At 39.8% G+C, this 15,934-nt stretch overlaps 1 protein-coding gene across 2 annotated transcripts in view; it reads right to left on the reverse strand.

Moving 5' to 3' along the window:
* The window catches only part of tpk1 (thiamin pyrophosphokinase 1), a 67,811-nt gene that overhangs the window by 29,152 nt on the left and 22,725 nt on the right, over nt 1-15,934 (reverse strand). For both annotated transcript variants that reach the window (XM_079575833.1, XM_079575834.1), the window contains exons 5-6: nt 8,470-8,542; nt 4,619-4,714 (exon numbers count right to left, since the gene is read on the reverse strand). In XM_079575833.1, the coding sequence (XP_079431959.1) occupies nt 4,619-4,714; nt 8,470-8,542 (169 nt within the window). The remainder of the gene's footprint in view (nt 1-4,618; nt 4,715-8,469; nt 8,543-15,934) is intronic.

The raw sequence follows: 15,934 nt of genomic DNA on the forward strand, positions 1-15,934 counted from the left end.
AGATCATATGGCACAACTTTGAAACACTGTGAGAGAAGATAATTGAAAAGATTACGCTTGATATTATCTTATTACATGCTGAGATCTAGACACGCAAGGCGAGTTTTCGAAATGATTCCTAAGAGAGATCATCCATACGCAAAACACAAAAGACTGTCAAATGTATCGCACGCAACAATGAACTTAAATGCTTCTTTTATGACTTGATTTTCAACAAGAATGTTTTTCTAATCTTTTTTTTTTTTTAAGGTAAATGTCAAAAGACGGTTGTGGCTGACAGTCCGATCACGCCCCACATGCAAACCCCGTCAACCTGGAGAAGATTTGTCCCACTTTGTCCTTGAATATCAAACTAATGCACAGGGGTGACACTCATCAAATGCGCGGCTTTCACAACATTTTCCATCCATAAATCTAAATGCAGGTGTCACATTGGTGTTTACTGCAATTTTAAGTGGATGAAAAACTCTTTAAAGTCACCTAGACCTTTTTTGTTTTCCTGGCACCCATCCGTCAGTTGTCGAAATGCGCTGGGTGCAACTAAATGTTAACTAATCAATCAACCCGTGGGCTGCGTTTGTTTTTGTCAACTTGAGCGCATCGTTTTGACATACAGACCATTAAAAACAACATAATGAATGATCTTGACTGGATGCTATAGCAGTCCTACTTACATGACAAATAACGTATCAGTCTGATACCATCACACAAATGTCAGTTGCTCCATTAGCGTAAATCATTCAGATCTGATATATATTACTACAATTTCATTTACTTGTCACAATCAATAGACGCCGCATGTTCATTTGATTAGCATTAAAAAGTAAGCATTGGATTTTTTAAAGAAGTAAACTTCACCGCTGTTTACAAATTATAATTGCATCTTTGGCCTTCCAGCAGCCACTTTTCTTCTGCATATGGATAAGATTATAAGATTCTGTACTTTCAACATATGCATTCTTATCCTCATATCATTTGCTATAGGTTACAGCCCAAAGCCTGAGCCTTGGTTCCGTGTACTCTATGATCCGTAATCCTTGTCCTATCTTCCCTCCACATTTTACGTCGAGGAGGAATTTGCACTACACAAAATCTATAGCCCAGCACTGATTTTGAGTTTGCCGGGGATAATAGCCTTGTCAAAATCTCGTCTGTACTGTAAGGATGCTCTGACAGAGGCAAAGCTAGTACAAGGAGAAATGATGAGAAAAGGGAAGATCAAATACAAAGGAAAAGATTGGAGATAGTGTGTCAGATTCGAAGTCACAACAAGTTCCCTCAGAAAATCTATAAAGAGGAACAAACATGTAGTGAGTGACTGGAGCAAGGTAAATCTGATCCCATCTTCAAAGACACACTGTCCCCCGAATATATTTATCGTCTCGCTGCATCTTCTTCAGATTTCAAACCCATAACAACAATGCATTGGTAGCATATAGGGAATAGATTGGGATTGTGTTATCAGATAATACTGAGGTCGCCAACCTTTCGATCACATGTGAGCTACTTTTACAAACTGAAAACGGCGAGAGCTGCTCATGCTTTTAGGATACGTGCGCAAGTATATGTAGTATACAATGCCCCACGGTATGTCCTAGACAGTTAGTACAGTAGATGATATTTAAACACAAAGTAAGAATACATGAATAATTACTTCTCCAGACCAAATTTGGTAACTGAATCGCCACGAAATAGTAAAGTGGGTGGTAACCTTGGTTAATTTCAGTTAATCACAAAGCGTTTGCTGTCTGTAAAAAGATATGTCCAGCTGTCTCGATTTAATTTTTGGCAGCTGACCTAAGCCGTGTCTTTTTGATTTTTGTCACTAGGTGTCAGTAATGAACCCTAATGAGCCTAGCGATGCAATGTGGGAATGCAACCATGCCGGTCCGGAAAAACGGGATCACTTAGAGCACCTTTAATTTTCACAGTGTTAAATTCTGAACTCTATTGAGTTCCTCTGTGGCCATAGCTGCCTGAGGACAAATTGCCAGAAAATTGGCTAGTAATATGTTTATGTACTTATTTATATTCTACCTTTTTCCACAGTTTATTACATTGTGTATGAGCCCCAAAACATTGCCTGTGGGCACTGTTATGATCTGCGCTAATGAAGTCAGTCTGGTTTAGGAAAAGAAGGAGATCAGCTACCTGAACATTCTGAATGAAACCCGGTTATTCCATCAATGGATTTCTTCTTCCGTGATGGCACGAGGCATAATTCCAAGATGAAAATGTCAGGATGCATCGGGCTCACATTGTGAAAGAGTGGTTCAGGTAGATCATTTTCACACATGGATTGGCCACAACAGAGTGCAGATCTTAACCCCACTGAGAATCTTTGGGATGTGCTGGAGAAGGCAACACAAGATATTAAATAAATAAATATTTTGACATTGCACATCCTCATGTCAAAACTAAAGAAAGAAGTGTATATATAGCGTAGGATATTTTTTGTATGTGTGGCGACGTTCTGTTTTTTTCTTGTCAGGCAAGTGTAATGAATCATTTAAATGGCATCTCCAACTACCATTACATCAACACAAAGACACAAATTGGGGAGATATATCTTGCTACAATACATATAAACCTAAAAGTGCATATTTGTACACTCAATGAGCTGAACAAATTACAAGGCTGAATTCAGTAATTTTAACAAGCTGGCTCAACTGAGTTTCATACTGATTCATGATTGGCCAGGGGAGCACTGCTGGCTCTGAGATCACGACACAAAAGCCCATGTCCTATTATTGAGCCTGATGAACAGATAACAAAGAGCGAGCGGGATGAAAACTGTGTTCTGCTACAGTGAAAGGACACACAAGCTAACTAGGGCACGGCACAGACAAACACACAGCAGGTGCATCTAACACACAGTTATGGAGAAACACGGGAAAGCAAGGCGTAGATTAAAACAAGAAGCGCACAAGCATAAGACACATATTTCCATAAACGTACACAAACACGCAACCAGACGCCCACTCTAATCCTCCCAAGCCATTCTTTGGGATTTTAAACCAACAAACAGAGATAAATTCCCCAAATCAAGAGCTAAGCTGTGTGAAGGAAAACATTCAAGGACTAATATGATGAATGTTAAACAGCCTGAGAAGCACAAAGAGAAGAAAATCTGCAAATCACCCTGTTATTATTGCGACTGCACTTTCCTTTCACTTAAAAAAAAAAAAATACAACAGATAAAGGAAACAAAAGTCAAAGCATATGCGGGGTCAAAATGTAGAAAAATGCAGCAAATATCACACTTGTGCTACTTTAAGATTAACAGTCATAGTCGTATCTCTAACATGCAGGTAGGCTACTCGTATATAAGTAAATAATAGTGAGGTTGGGATAAAAGGGGGGATGAAGTGTGAATAGCCTCTGAAAAAAGTGATATCATGCAAGTACGAAAGTAAAACCCCCGATATATTGCTGAAAAAGCTTAAGATATATCAGATTTTTTGTTGTTGCTATTATGATTAGATTTGCAATTTATCTTTTCACATCAAGATTCAGTTCACCGTGGACATATTGAACAAGTCCAGGAGCAATAACATTCAGAAGACTGAAATAAGAACTGCTATAATGAAACACATGCATTTTAGAACAAGTTTGGAAGCAGTTTAATGACTCTAAACTACACAGTTATAGGGTTGAATTTGTATTCATGGTGGCAGGATATTTAGCTATTTGTAGAGGATTATAATATCCAAATAACAATTGCGGGTTTCCATTTGCATCCATAATCGTACAGATTGATGAAAAAGACGATAATGCAAAAGTAAAAACTGGCGACATACAAAATTAAGAGTGTTTCCCTGAGAATCTTCTTCATGGTCTTTCATCAGCTTTGAGATGCGATTCAAGTGATTGGGCTACTCAGCGCTGATTGGAGCAACACTCAGCGTGCTGCTCAGAAATTCAAATAATGGGGAGAATAAAAAGAGGATAGAAAGATTGACATATATACGCTGTTGAACTGAAAAAAAATTCTTAGTGGTAATTGAGAAGTTATGAGAAAGTTGGGTAACTCCTCGTGTAGATTCGGTAAACCCCAAGCTCACATTTTGTCAGAAAGAATGGCGGATAGAGTCAGTCTGCGAAGCTCATTGCTGTGTGTGTCTGGCGGGGCATGATGATCCTGAGTCCTTTTCAGGCTATTTAAAGAAAAATGAGACAATGTCATAACAGAACTGAGATGATGAACCTGTAAAGGGTGGGGAAATAACAAGTTAGAGGTTGCATTTGCATGTGGGCGTTAAGAGGGTATTGTTACATTTCTAAAGGGGATGTGTGAGCGAGAATGAAGGTTGTTGTTCGTTTTTTTATTTTTATTTTTTCATTTCCAGAAGGGTTTTTTTTTTTTTTTTTTTTCCTGCATGCTTTCGCCCACACAAGCCTCCACCTGAGATCTGCATAGCCCAACACTATTGACCTTTGCCAGGCTCAGCTTAAGTGTCTGACAACCCAATTCCTTGCTTAAGGGCATTAAGCGCTCATAAGCTGAGAGAAAAAATAGGCTTTAATATGTATTCCTCCAGCGCTCCATGAAGTGCATACAATACAAATGCCAGGCTTGAGTTATGCGGAGAAAACGGTGGATCTGGTGCATATTTACCTGTAACTGCTGCTGCCGGATCTCCTCCAGCATGAGCGCCAAACATTTAGTGAAGTCTGTGAAATCCTGGTCGGCTGTTTCAATAAGCCTGCATCCCTGTACACAAAAAGACAATTTTGAGGGGTACCCGCTTCATATCAGCAAATACCGACCACAGTATATTCACAAACTATCATTATGGCCAAATGTTATAGCCAAGGAATAAAAAAATAAATAAAACAGTAACACTTTATAATACCGGTAACTACACCTTATTTAGCCTTAATAATAGTAGTTCTTAATAATAGTTCATTCATCATGAACAATGAATTAATTAAGTGTGACTAACACTTAATACCTACTACAGGGGTAAGTGTTAACAAGTTATATGCTTCAGCTTACTCCTTTTGAGCTATTCTGTGTGCCTTGCTTAAAGGGGCTAGATGCAAGTTGGTCATTTTCTACTCACTACTGCCACCTTCTGACGCGTAACTGCAGCTTCCTTCTATATTAAACTCATGCATGACAGTGCAGGATTTTAGATGCAGTCTGAGCTCATACACATTAGGACATGGCTGGAACATGTAGGGGAAAATACATAATTTTAACATTTTTAAGCTCTATATAGTCCCTTTAAAAGCCACACAGTGTAGAATTTTACTCAAAAAATAAAATTGAAATACAAGTATGTATTTTATGACAGATATTTACATAGTTGAAAAATACCTCATAAATGTACAAACAAACAGCTGGTCATTAGGAGCATGTTTTTTTTATGGATGGCAACAGTATAGTCCAAAATGTGTGCCTTTAATAATTATATACGGCGCAAATGATGCCTGTTTCTTTCTTTTTTACACAAATAGCTCAAATAAACAGAAAACATGAAATGAATGACTTAACAATGAATAAGTGAGGTATGTGAAGAACTATTCATTACGAGTTAGGCTTTAACTGTAGCTGTAGTAGTTAAGTAGTTATTAAGTGTGCCTAAATAAGGTGTAGTTATTATAAAGTGTAAAATATATATATATAATAAAATAACAACTCATTTTCATCAACTGATTTTAAGCGCAGGAACGTTGTTCTGGAGGTTTGCATTTGGTTCACACCCACAGATAAACTGGATTAACAACTGCAGCTTGCTCTTCCTCAATGACAACCTCCACCAAGACTACCACTGCAGTATTGACTATACTATTATCTTTATGTTACTACCCCTGATGTCTGCCTTTTATTGTATTCAGCTTTATTTATTTGATTTACTTTGTTGTTTCTTTTTATTGTATTAATATAGGAGTTTTAGTAACTTTATTGTTGCTGTTTGGTCCTATTGGATTTTACTTTATTGACTAATTACAGAAATATCGATTTTACTTTTTATGTGCAACACTTTGAAAACTCTTGTTCATAAAATGTGCAGAAGAAATAATGTGGATTGGGTTGGTCTGATGAAAGATGGTGGCAGAAGAAAGCAGAGAAAAGAGATGCACAGAAGTATGAATGTGTTTGTGTCTGTGAGCTGTGTTGCTGAATAATGTAAAAGTTCCGGTCCGTGGCCCTAAACTACAGAATCCAGGTAAACAAGCATGCCCCGGATTTTCTCCTCTCTTTGTCACTTTTTTTTCCCATTGACACACACATCCTCTTGTAACACACATGCACACAAACGTACAAACTCACGCACAATAGCAGTACAGCCCGTCCACGCCTGTCTGCTATTCTGTTTTTGATCCCATCCATCCGCCATCTTCATCTCTCTCCTCCTCCCTGACGGATGCCTCCTCTGTTCTCGCCATTTATGCGGGAATTATGCGCTGTTTCCGACAAATCTCAGAAGGAACGCCTCAGACTTGCCATTGTTCTGCTTCCTAAGTCATTACCATAACACTGTGTTCTTATAAAAAATACACCTCTTTGATATCTGAGGAATGAGGAGAATGCACAGGAGAAAGAGGATTTACAGCTTAAGGCATCATCTGTTTGTGGCGCGTACTTGTTGTTATCCAGTACAATTAGCTATTAAAATAAGTCTTAGCTTGCATTTCAACAATGCACCTTATTATGTAATAGATGATGTGATGTTACTAATTATGACTAAAAAGAAATGTTGGAAAGTAAGTATATATCTACTTTCTGTAGCAAACCTGGCAGAGGGCTGCTTTGCCTTCGATATGACTGTAATTATGCGACTTAGATGGAGTTCACGCTGATACAGATTAGGTTCAGAACAAACAAAAATTGTATCCATGTAATAAAAACAAATCCTTTTATACTAAAGCACTGAAAAATGCAGACTTTCTCATTATGTTCTAATTATGAATGTTATGGCGTTATTTTATATGAGGATTATTACAATTTGATAGTTTAACCAAAACCATTACCTTTTAAACATTTGCGAAACTTTTTAGGCTATTATACTATTATTATTTCATGTATTGGTCGATCAGAATAAGCTACTGAGCAAGTGGGATGTATAATAGAATAATGACATTATAAATGTGAGTATTCAAAGTAATATAATACTTCAGTTAAGACTAAGTATTGACGATCCTAATTTTAAGCATTTTCAAGCTTGTACAGTAATTGATTGTAATTGGACCGAAGGCAGTGGCTGACTGTGTGACTTTGAGTACAGTGATTCGAGGGTGTAACGAGTGGCCACACTTTGATCATTCCATCAGGAGCGTGTTCTTATCCCGGCAGGAGGAACTTATGAAGACTCTCAAATAGCAAAGCCATTTAACCTGAGTCACTTTGGATGGTCACTTATCCACTTAGGCAGCTTGATATCAGCTCTGTCACCCTACAACTTCTCTCATGTGACGACATGGGGTGCTTTTTCTCTATTTGAAAAACTATTTGAGCAGAAGAAGATGAAGATGATATTGCACATAAAAGGAATAGGCCATCGTTTTTACATATTGAGATATGTTCTTACCTGAGCTTAGACAAGTTGATGTGTGACTGTTTGGTCTTTGTGCATGCGCTCAGTCACGCAAATGTTGTTAGCATTTAGCCACTCCCAGCAAAGGTATAGCTCCAAACTGGGGTGAATGAGAAGCTACCAAGCTGTTCCACATTTTCCCTATTTGAATACAGTTACGTGAGCCTTTAGATGATCAAAGTCTAGTTACACAAAATTAAACATGTCGATTTTCTAAGCGGATAAAAACTGGTACTATATTGTGAGGCGTAATAACACCTTGAGTACTTTGATGATATTACAGCACGGATGTCGAAGTACTCAAGGTGTTATTACGCCTCACAATATAGTGCACCTTTTCTTCCGCTTAGACAATCGACATGTTTAATTTTGTGTAACATGTAAAGGCTCACGTAACTGTATTTAAATAGGGAAAAGGGGGAACAGCTTGGTAGCCTCTAACTCAGCTATACCTTGGAGCTATACCTTTGCTGGGAGCGGCTAAATGCTAACAACATTTGCGTGACTTTACATACGTGCGTGACATCTCAGTATGTAAAAACAGTGGCCTATTCCTTTAATAAATATGTTGAAATATTGTGATTTATCACTCACAAAACATTGCAACAATATTGTAATATTTAAGGCATTTACTGAATATTGCGATTTCTACTCATTACTTTAAAACTTCATATAACACACGCAGACAATATTGTTGACTAGTTGCTGAAAAACACAGTTATTTCAACATAACTGTGTTACTACATGTGTCCACTAGGATATACACAGCTAGTTGGCTACAATGGTTTTAGGCTCAACATCAGGATATTTTGCTAAATTAACCCACTTGGGTTTCAGAAAGTTTTTTGCATCTTTCCCACTGTAGGCGAGTCTGTGCTTGCTCCAAATAACAAAGCATATTTCTGTGAGAGTGTGTTGAGCTTACCTTGTCTGCATAGAAAGCTTTCACTTCAGCCGTAATGGAATCAAAATCCCCGCTGATATAGTCGGGCAGGAAGCTGTAGGCAAGGACACAAGGAGAGTGGATGAGTGACACAGGCAGAGGGTTTAGACTGCTGGACTGACATGGAGACACACAGTGGACGGCTGAGATAGAAAGGAGTAGGGGCTAGGGGATATCAGGAGCTCGGGGACATCATGCAGGCTCGTGTCACTTTCTGATCTGCACAGAGGCAGCAGAGGAGTGATCTTGCCAAGGGGGAAAGCGCGGGGACTTGGTCAGGGATGCGGTGGTGATTCTCCATGGTACAGACTGTCCTGTCACTTTTCCAACAAAATACAGCAAACACATTCTCATAGGAATACATGGAGCCAGACAATATCAGACAGTGTTACAATAGAGGCCGATCTGTACTGGGTCTTTGGATTCAGAAGTAAATGTATTTCCATCAAGAAATTCTAATTTGTGATGCCGATAGTGCCTAGTTCGAGTCCAAGATACAACAGTTTGCAGAACATTTCTTACTATTGTTCAAGTTGTGCTGTTTTTACGAAAGAAAACTTTTCACTTATCCAACCAGCAAGCAAAACAAAAATACCACCGAGAGAAAGCCCAATCGTTGGCCTTGCTTCAGTCTGTAAAGGGCAGCTTCTCCTGGTGTGCATCTCTCCCTTTGTCTCCCCCTTCATTTGTGTGTGTGTCTGTTCCCTCCTATCGAGGCGTGGCATCTGGACCAGGAAATATGACCATTAGTCCAGTGCTCAGGTCTTTGCGCTGGCTTCCTGTTGCTCAGAGAATACAATAGATTTCAAAATAGCTTTGCTTGTCTATAGGTCTATTCAGGTCTAACACCAAAATAAATCTTTGGTATCTAAGCGCCATATGAGCCATCTCGTGCTCTAAGAACCTCAAGGAGTCGGCTCATGTCAGTTCCCCCGAGTCAGAAGGAAACACGGTGAGGCTGCGGTTTCAGTGTTATGCTGATAGAGTCTGGAACAGGCTTTCACAGAATGTAAGACGGGCCAAAATGCAGGCAATATCTAAATTCAGGCAGGAAACATTTCTTTTTAGTATGGCCTGTGGTAACTAGAAGGAACTGATGGTATTTTCTATTTTTGTATAAAAGACATCAACAACTATATGTTTTATGGATTTTTTTTTCATTATTATTATCTTTTCATAATATACTCAAAGTGTGCTATGGTCACTATACATTTGCCTAATAAAATATGGTACCACAAAACTAACAGTATACAATTTACATCCAATATTGACCATTCCCATTAGTACAGTAAATAATCTGCTTGAGAAATTAGTATTTGTTTGGCTACAAGGTCACACCACAGTGCAACGCTCTGGTTTAGGTACACAATCACAGATTAGAGGTGTAATGAGGAGATTTATTTATTCTGCTTTGTGTTCGGGGTGGCTGCACTTACAAGGATTCAAGTGGGGTGAAAAGAACTGCTTTTTGTAATAGCATTGTACCGCGTTATTGTTGACAAAGATTGTGTTTCTAAAGGCTGTGATGTGCATAACAAACATAACAATGCAGTCACTGTAGTCATTCTTGACAGTAGGTAGTTTCCTTGCAGATACATCTGGCCTTGAGTTTGAGTTTCCATCCATAGGCCAACAATAGCAATAGAATAGTATCCATTCAAAATCATATCTTTTGAACTACAGCTTTGTGAGATATTGTGCTCAAAGACTCTGAGGTTCTTTTTCAAATTAATAAAAATAAACTACTACATTCACACAGTTTTATATTCAATATTCGTAAGTTATAGTAATATAGACCGGCAATATAATTGTAAAAGCAATTGAGAAGATTATAACTGCAGATTAAAACTGGTTAACGGATATACTATGCATTAATAATATCTTGGAACAATGAACTTTACTGTTATCGAGTGGTCTGTACTTGAAGTGAATTTCAATTAACAGGACACACATCACCCAGAACAACCTTAATCTTGCATTAGCATCCGCAGGTAGCCTCCTGATCTCATTCATGGACACTGGACCACACCGGGACACAGGGCTGGTGCTATCTCAAAGCATTAACAGCTCTGACATTACGATTTCATGCTCGGGTGGGTTTTGTGTGATTGTTTGTGCGGTTTGTGGGGATGTGTGTGAGGGAAAGAGAAAAGTGTGTGTGCAAATTTGTATGTTTTCCAAGCAAGAAGTGATGTTCCGCTCGGTTGAAGAAAGAGATACAGGAGGATTATTCCCTGGTTTCCCCAGCCCGCCTTACAAATCAGCATTTACACCAGCGAAATACAAAGGACTGACTGAACATCAGCGGAGGCTAAACAAACATATTCCTGTACACAAAACAGGCTTGGAGACAATGAACAGAAAATGAAAAAGTTATTTGAGATCCAAAATGGATCAGTGTATAGCATCATCAGCATATAGCACCATGTTAGACGTTTATGGAAAAATAGAGAAATATCGAGAAAGAACTCAATTAAAGGAACAGGCCACTGTTTTTCCATACTGAGATATGTTCTTACCTGAGCTTAGACGAGTTGATGCGTACCTGTCTGGTCTTTGTGTGTGCGCTCAGTCACGCAAAATTACCAAAGATGTTGTTAGCACTTGGCCTCTCCCAGCATATTCCTATGGCCCAAAACGGGGTCAAGTTGGAAGCGACCACGCTCTTCCACGGGCACTCACAAAGACCAGACAGGTACATATATCTAAGCTCAGGTAAGAATATATCTCAGCATGAAAAAACGGTGGCCTGTTCCTTTAATATGATTTTCAGAATGTACTGTAATATAAATAGATATTTTCCTTCCTTCATACACTTTTGCGCTGTTGTAATTCGTAAACTACAGTTATATTTTGCTGCATAGCTCCCATGAGTAAAAGGATCAAATACAAAAAATGTGAAGAAAAAATTAATCCAAATATTTGACCAAAAAAAAAGAAACAAAAAACAACAAACAAGTCCAAGATGAAACCAGAACCTATAAACCATGCCCATCTCAAACACTGCACGCACCATCTGCAAGACACAAATGGTCTCCTCTTCTTTCATTCCGAAATCCCCTTCATGTGGCAGACGGGACGAGACTTGACGCTGGCGTGATTTGAGCTTAGACACCCTCGTGCCCACTGTGACCTGTGTGCACGACTCAATCGCCGCCTCGTAATTGACCGGGCGAGTTTGGCAATTCGCTGCTTGTATCTTCTCTTCGCCGGGTCTAAGCGCTGTTTGCATGAGTGTTTTGTGTACAGCGCGCCGGTGTGTGTGTACGTGCAAGCCCTGACAGTCCTCACTTGCGCATTAATATTAACTGACACTTTAATTTGGATGGGAAATAGAGCATTTTACCAGCAGTTTGCCTGAGTGCCCGGGTTGTGGCGGGGAATGGCGGTTCGACCTCTTTGCCGGTGTTTGTGTGCGTTCCCGTAATAGCTTGTGCAGTGCATCCGCTCCGCTCTCCACGCCAATCTGCACCTCTCCATCCCATGCTGGCTTCAATCACTCTCCTCCAATCTACTTTCATTTAGATTACACAGTGCTTACTTTTCAGCGCAATTAGCACTCAGGATCCAACTTGTCTTCAATGAATTTCCCCCACATTCACATAAGACCATCGATGTAGCAGTTTAATGAAGACTAAATAATGCATTGTTTATGTTATGTGTTCACAGCTATGAATGTTTCATCTTGTGCATCAATGCTACAAGAACATTCTTCTCGTCTACGGGTTTTTCATCTGCAGAGGAACAGCACTGATTGCAGTTTTAAATCATCCAAACTTCCCAAAAGCCACAGAAGGTCTGGAATCAAGTTTTTGTGCAGAATCACAAAGCATTTTTGGACAAAATTAAACAATGTTGTGATATATGTTCACTCAGGCAGAACAATATAAGACCACTGCTTCTGCACTGTCATTGGTGCTAGGGCTGCTTGATTATTGAAAAAATAATAATCATGATTATTTTAGTCATAATTTAAATTACGATTATTATTTTATTTATATATTTATTCATTAAAAAAAACTGCTGAATATTTTTGTCATAAAAGAACAAATGATTTCAAGTTTGCCTCAATTGCCTCAGGTCTCTGTTTCACATCTGCCCCCTGCTGGCCAGCCCTCACACCTGCGCAAGTAAGTTGTTTTTATGTCAGGCAAAAGCATGAGCCATGGCACGTGAAATGCGAAGGGAAAATATATGTTCAATTATGCTAATTTTGTAATCGAAAAATTGTAATCGAATTTCGATTAATTGCACAGCCCTAATTCGTCCACAACCTTTTCAGTCCCGCCTCATTCTTACCGAGATGCACAATGTTTTAACTAGGGATGTCCCGATCAGGTTTTTTTGCCCCCGATCCGAGTCCGAGTCATTTGATTTTGAGAATTGCCCGATAACGAGTCCCGATCCGATACCTAATACATAATTTTTAAAATTAAGAAAAAAAACTATATTATTCCACTTGTTTTCATGGTTTTGGATATAGAGAGTAACTCTACTTTGTCCATTTTTTCTCAAGTAAGCAAGACTAGTCTTTACAGTGTAATATAGTTTTACACAGAGAGGCTGATCAAAAATCCCATTTGTTACTAAATGTGTTTGTTGATTAGCAATGAAAACGAATCTTGAGCAATACATTTTTTATGCACTGCAATGTAAAAAAATGTCTGGCAGCACAGAAAAAAAAACACTGCAGTAATGTGGCCAAACAGTTAAATAACAATATATTTGGCCAAAAGCTAAATGTGCCATGTTAACCTGACTACAGTCTCTTTAATAAGTAGATATAGGGTGGCCACATTTCCCAGCCTGAAAACCGGGACGGGGTCGAGGTCCGCGCGCGCAGTGCACCGTCCACCGAGCTGTGCACGCACGCCGTTCACCGTGACTTGAGCGCGTGTCATCTACTGTGGGTGTGTACAGAGTGCGTGTGTTTTACTGAAGGCTAAGACAACCTGGAGTGACAACAAGTGCTTCAATTCACCTCCTGAACGTAGCGCGGGGAAAAGCGAAGAGAGGAGGCGGTGGTTAAGAGAGGAGGCGGTGGTTAAGAGAGGAGGCGGTGGTTAAGAGAGGAGGCGGTGGTTAAGAGAGGAGGCAGTGGTTAAGAGAGGAGGCGGTGGTTAAGAGAGGAGGCAGTGGTTAAGAGAGGAGGCGGTGGTTAAGAGAGGAGGCGGTGGTTAAGAGAGGAGGCGGTGGTTAAGAGAGGAGGCGGTGGTTAAGAGAGGAGGCAGTGGTTAAGAGAGGAGGCAGTGGTTAAGAGAGGAGGCGGTGGTTAAGAGAGGAGGCGGTGGTTAAGAGAGGAGGCGGTGGTTAAGAGAGGAGGCGGTGGTTAAGAGAGGAGGCAGTGGTTATCAGGTTATAGAGACGAAGTTTCCCCTCGTCTTTCAGCGTTTGAGCACGTATGAGCGCAGCGGGCCGCGCTCACGTCTCTGTCCACGGACTTTTAAACATCTCACATGTAGCGGGGTAATAGCGATAAAAACAGCTGTTTGCTACTTCTTTACCGCTCTCTCCCCGCCCTGTCTTCCCGTCCGTTCTCACTCCTCTCACCTCGCTTAGCCTATACAGTAAACTCTGCACGGGTTATCGGAGATGTTGTTATTGTTCTCCTGCGCTGGCACTTGTGTGGATTTGGGGATTTCTCAGACGAAGGGGGGACACGGACTGAGCGATGGTGTGAGTGGTTTGACGCAGCAGGTGGAGTGAGTGACAGAGGCGCTGGGCCAGGGGGAGAGGACAGGAAGTGGTTCGCGGTGGCTCGAAATCTGATCAAAAGTAACGAGAATGGACACGCATAAATATCCGAGTCCTGATCGGGAGGTGTTGTCCGATTCCGATCGAGTCTGTAACCACGTGATCGGGCCCGATTTCCGATCACGTGATCGGATCGGGACATCCCTAGTTTTAACCTCTTAACCCCAGGCTTAACCCAGCACGTTTTCTCCAGTTTGGCGTTATCCAAATAAAAAAAGCTTCTTGAAAAAAGCGTCAAAAAAGAAACAAACCTGTGCTGGAAAAGCAATACTAACACAATAAAAAAAAGCAACAAAAACACAACTAAAAAGTGATGAAACAGCAACAAAAAAACACACAGAAGAAGCGAGAACAAAGAAACAACAAAAATGTGCTGGAAAAGCAACAAAAACACAGTAAAAGGCGACAAAAACACAACAAAATAGTGACAAAAGAGTGATGAAAAAGTGACAAAAACACGACAAAAAAACATATGAAAGCGCAAACAAAGAAGGGACAAAAAAAAGAGACAAAAATACAGCGACAAAAATTTTACAATCAGTTTGGAAAGCTCCAGTCATGAAGCTGTTAGATTTGGGTAAAGCCAACCTGGAGAAATTACCTAAGAGGTTTAAACCAAAGGATTCAAAAAACAACTACATCAGACTTTTTTTTTTTGTTTAGTTTATAAATTTATAAATTTGGGAAATAATTAACAACTGTCTCCTCTCAGCAAAGAGAAAGAATAGTTTATGCTATGTTTATATTTTCTCATGTGCATTTTCTCATAATACAGGTTAATGTGCATCAAAACAAAAATGGCAACTTATGCGAGCACAAAGGCATGAATAATAAACAGAAATCACACACAAGGCTAAGGAACTGCACAGACTTGTGCAGAATCAACAGGCAAAGGACTAAACACTGTTAATCCGAGAATAAGAGAAGATACAAATCTTGCCCCACGTGCATGTAACACACTAACTTCAATAATAAAATGCTCTCCATTAAACCCCTTCAAATCTGAGTTGTCGCACTGTGGAGATAATTATCATCAATCTGCCCAACTGTGGTCATTATGATTCCTTTCCTCTGCATGCAAGATGACAAACTAGTTTGTAGAGGCCTAACCTTGACGTTGTTTGGCTATTTTCTGTTTAATTGCAGATATGATAAAAGCAGTGCCGTGCAGGTAGCCAAGCACTACGGGCTAACAAAGCGATTATTGTCCCGCTGGCGCACAAATGCTAATGAGCTAGCCCTGGGTGTGATGCTCTGCGCATGCTGATGGGCTAATGTGTTTTTAACATGCTCACGGACACCTGTGTCAGCCACTACAATAAAGTCATGTGTGGAGGGCTGATTCCCAGAAGTAATCACTTAGTTGGCTGCAGGTAGACGGACTAATATCAACACTGGCTCTGCACTCTAAGGCTTGTATTAAAATTTGCACGACGGGTGAGCGGGACCAGAGAGGAGAGAAATATTGCTGTAATTTTAATCAGTCGTAATTGCAGTGTATCTAATAAGTAAAAAGTAATGGCGGTACTAAAACTCTGTATGTAATAGTCAACTCCGTAAAAGATAAAAACTTATTAACAGACTCATCATCTTAACTCTTTCAAGAGAGTCGTAAAAACAGCAGTACCTTCATCTTTGTCATGGGCAATCCACACTCAAATTAAGATTTTGTTTTGCTTTTGGAAGTCTCGGT

This window comes from Gobius niger (genome assembly GCF_951799975.1).
Source record: "Gobius niger genome assembly, chromosome: 18".
In the NCBI taxonomy this organism is placed as follows: Eukaryota; Metazoa; Chordata; class Actinopteri; order Gobiiformes; family Gobiidae; genus Gobius; species Gobius niger.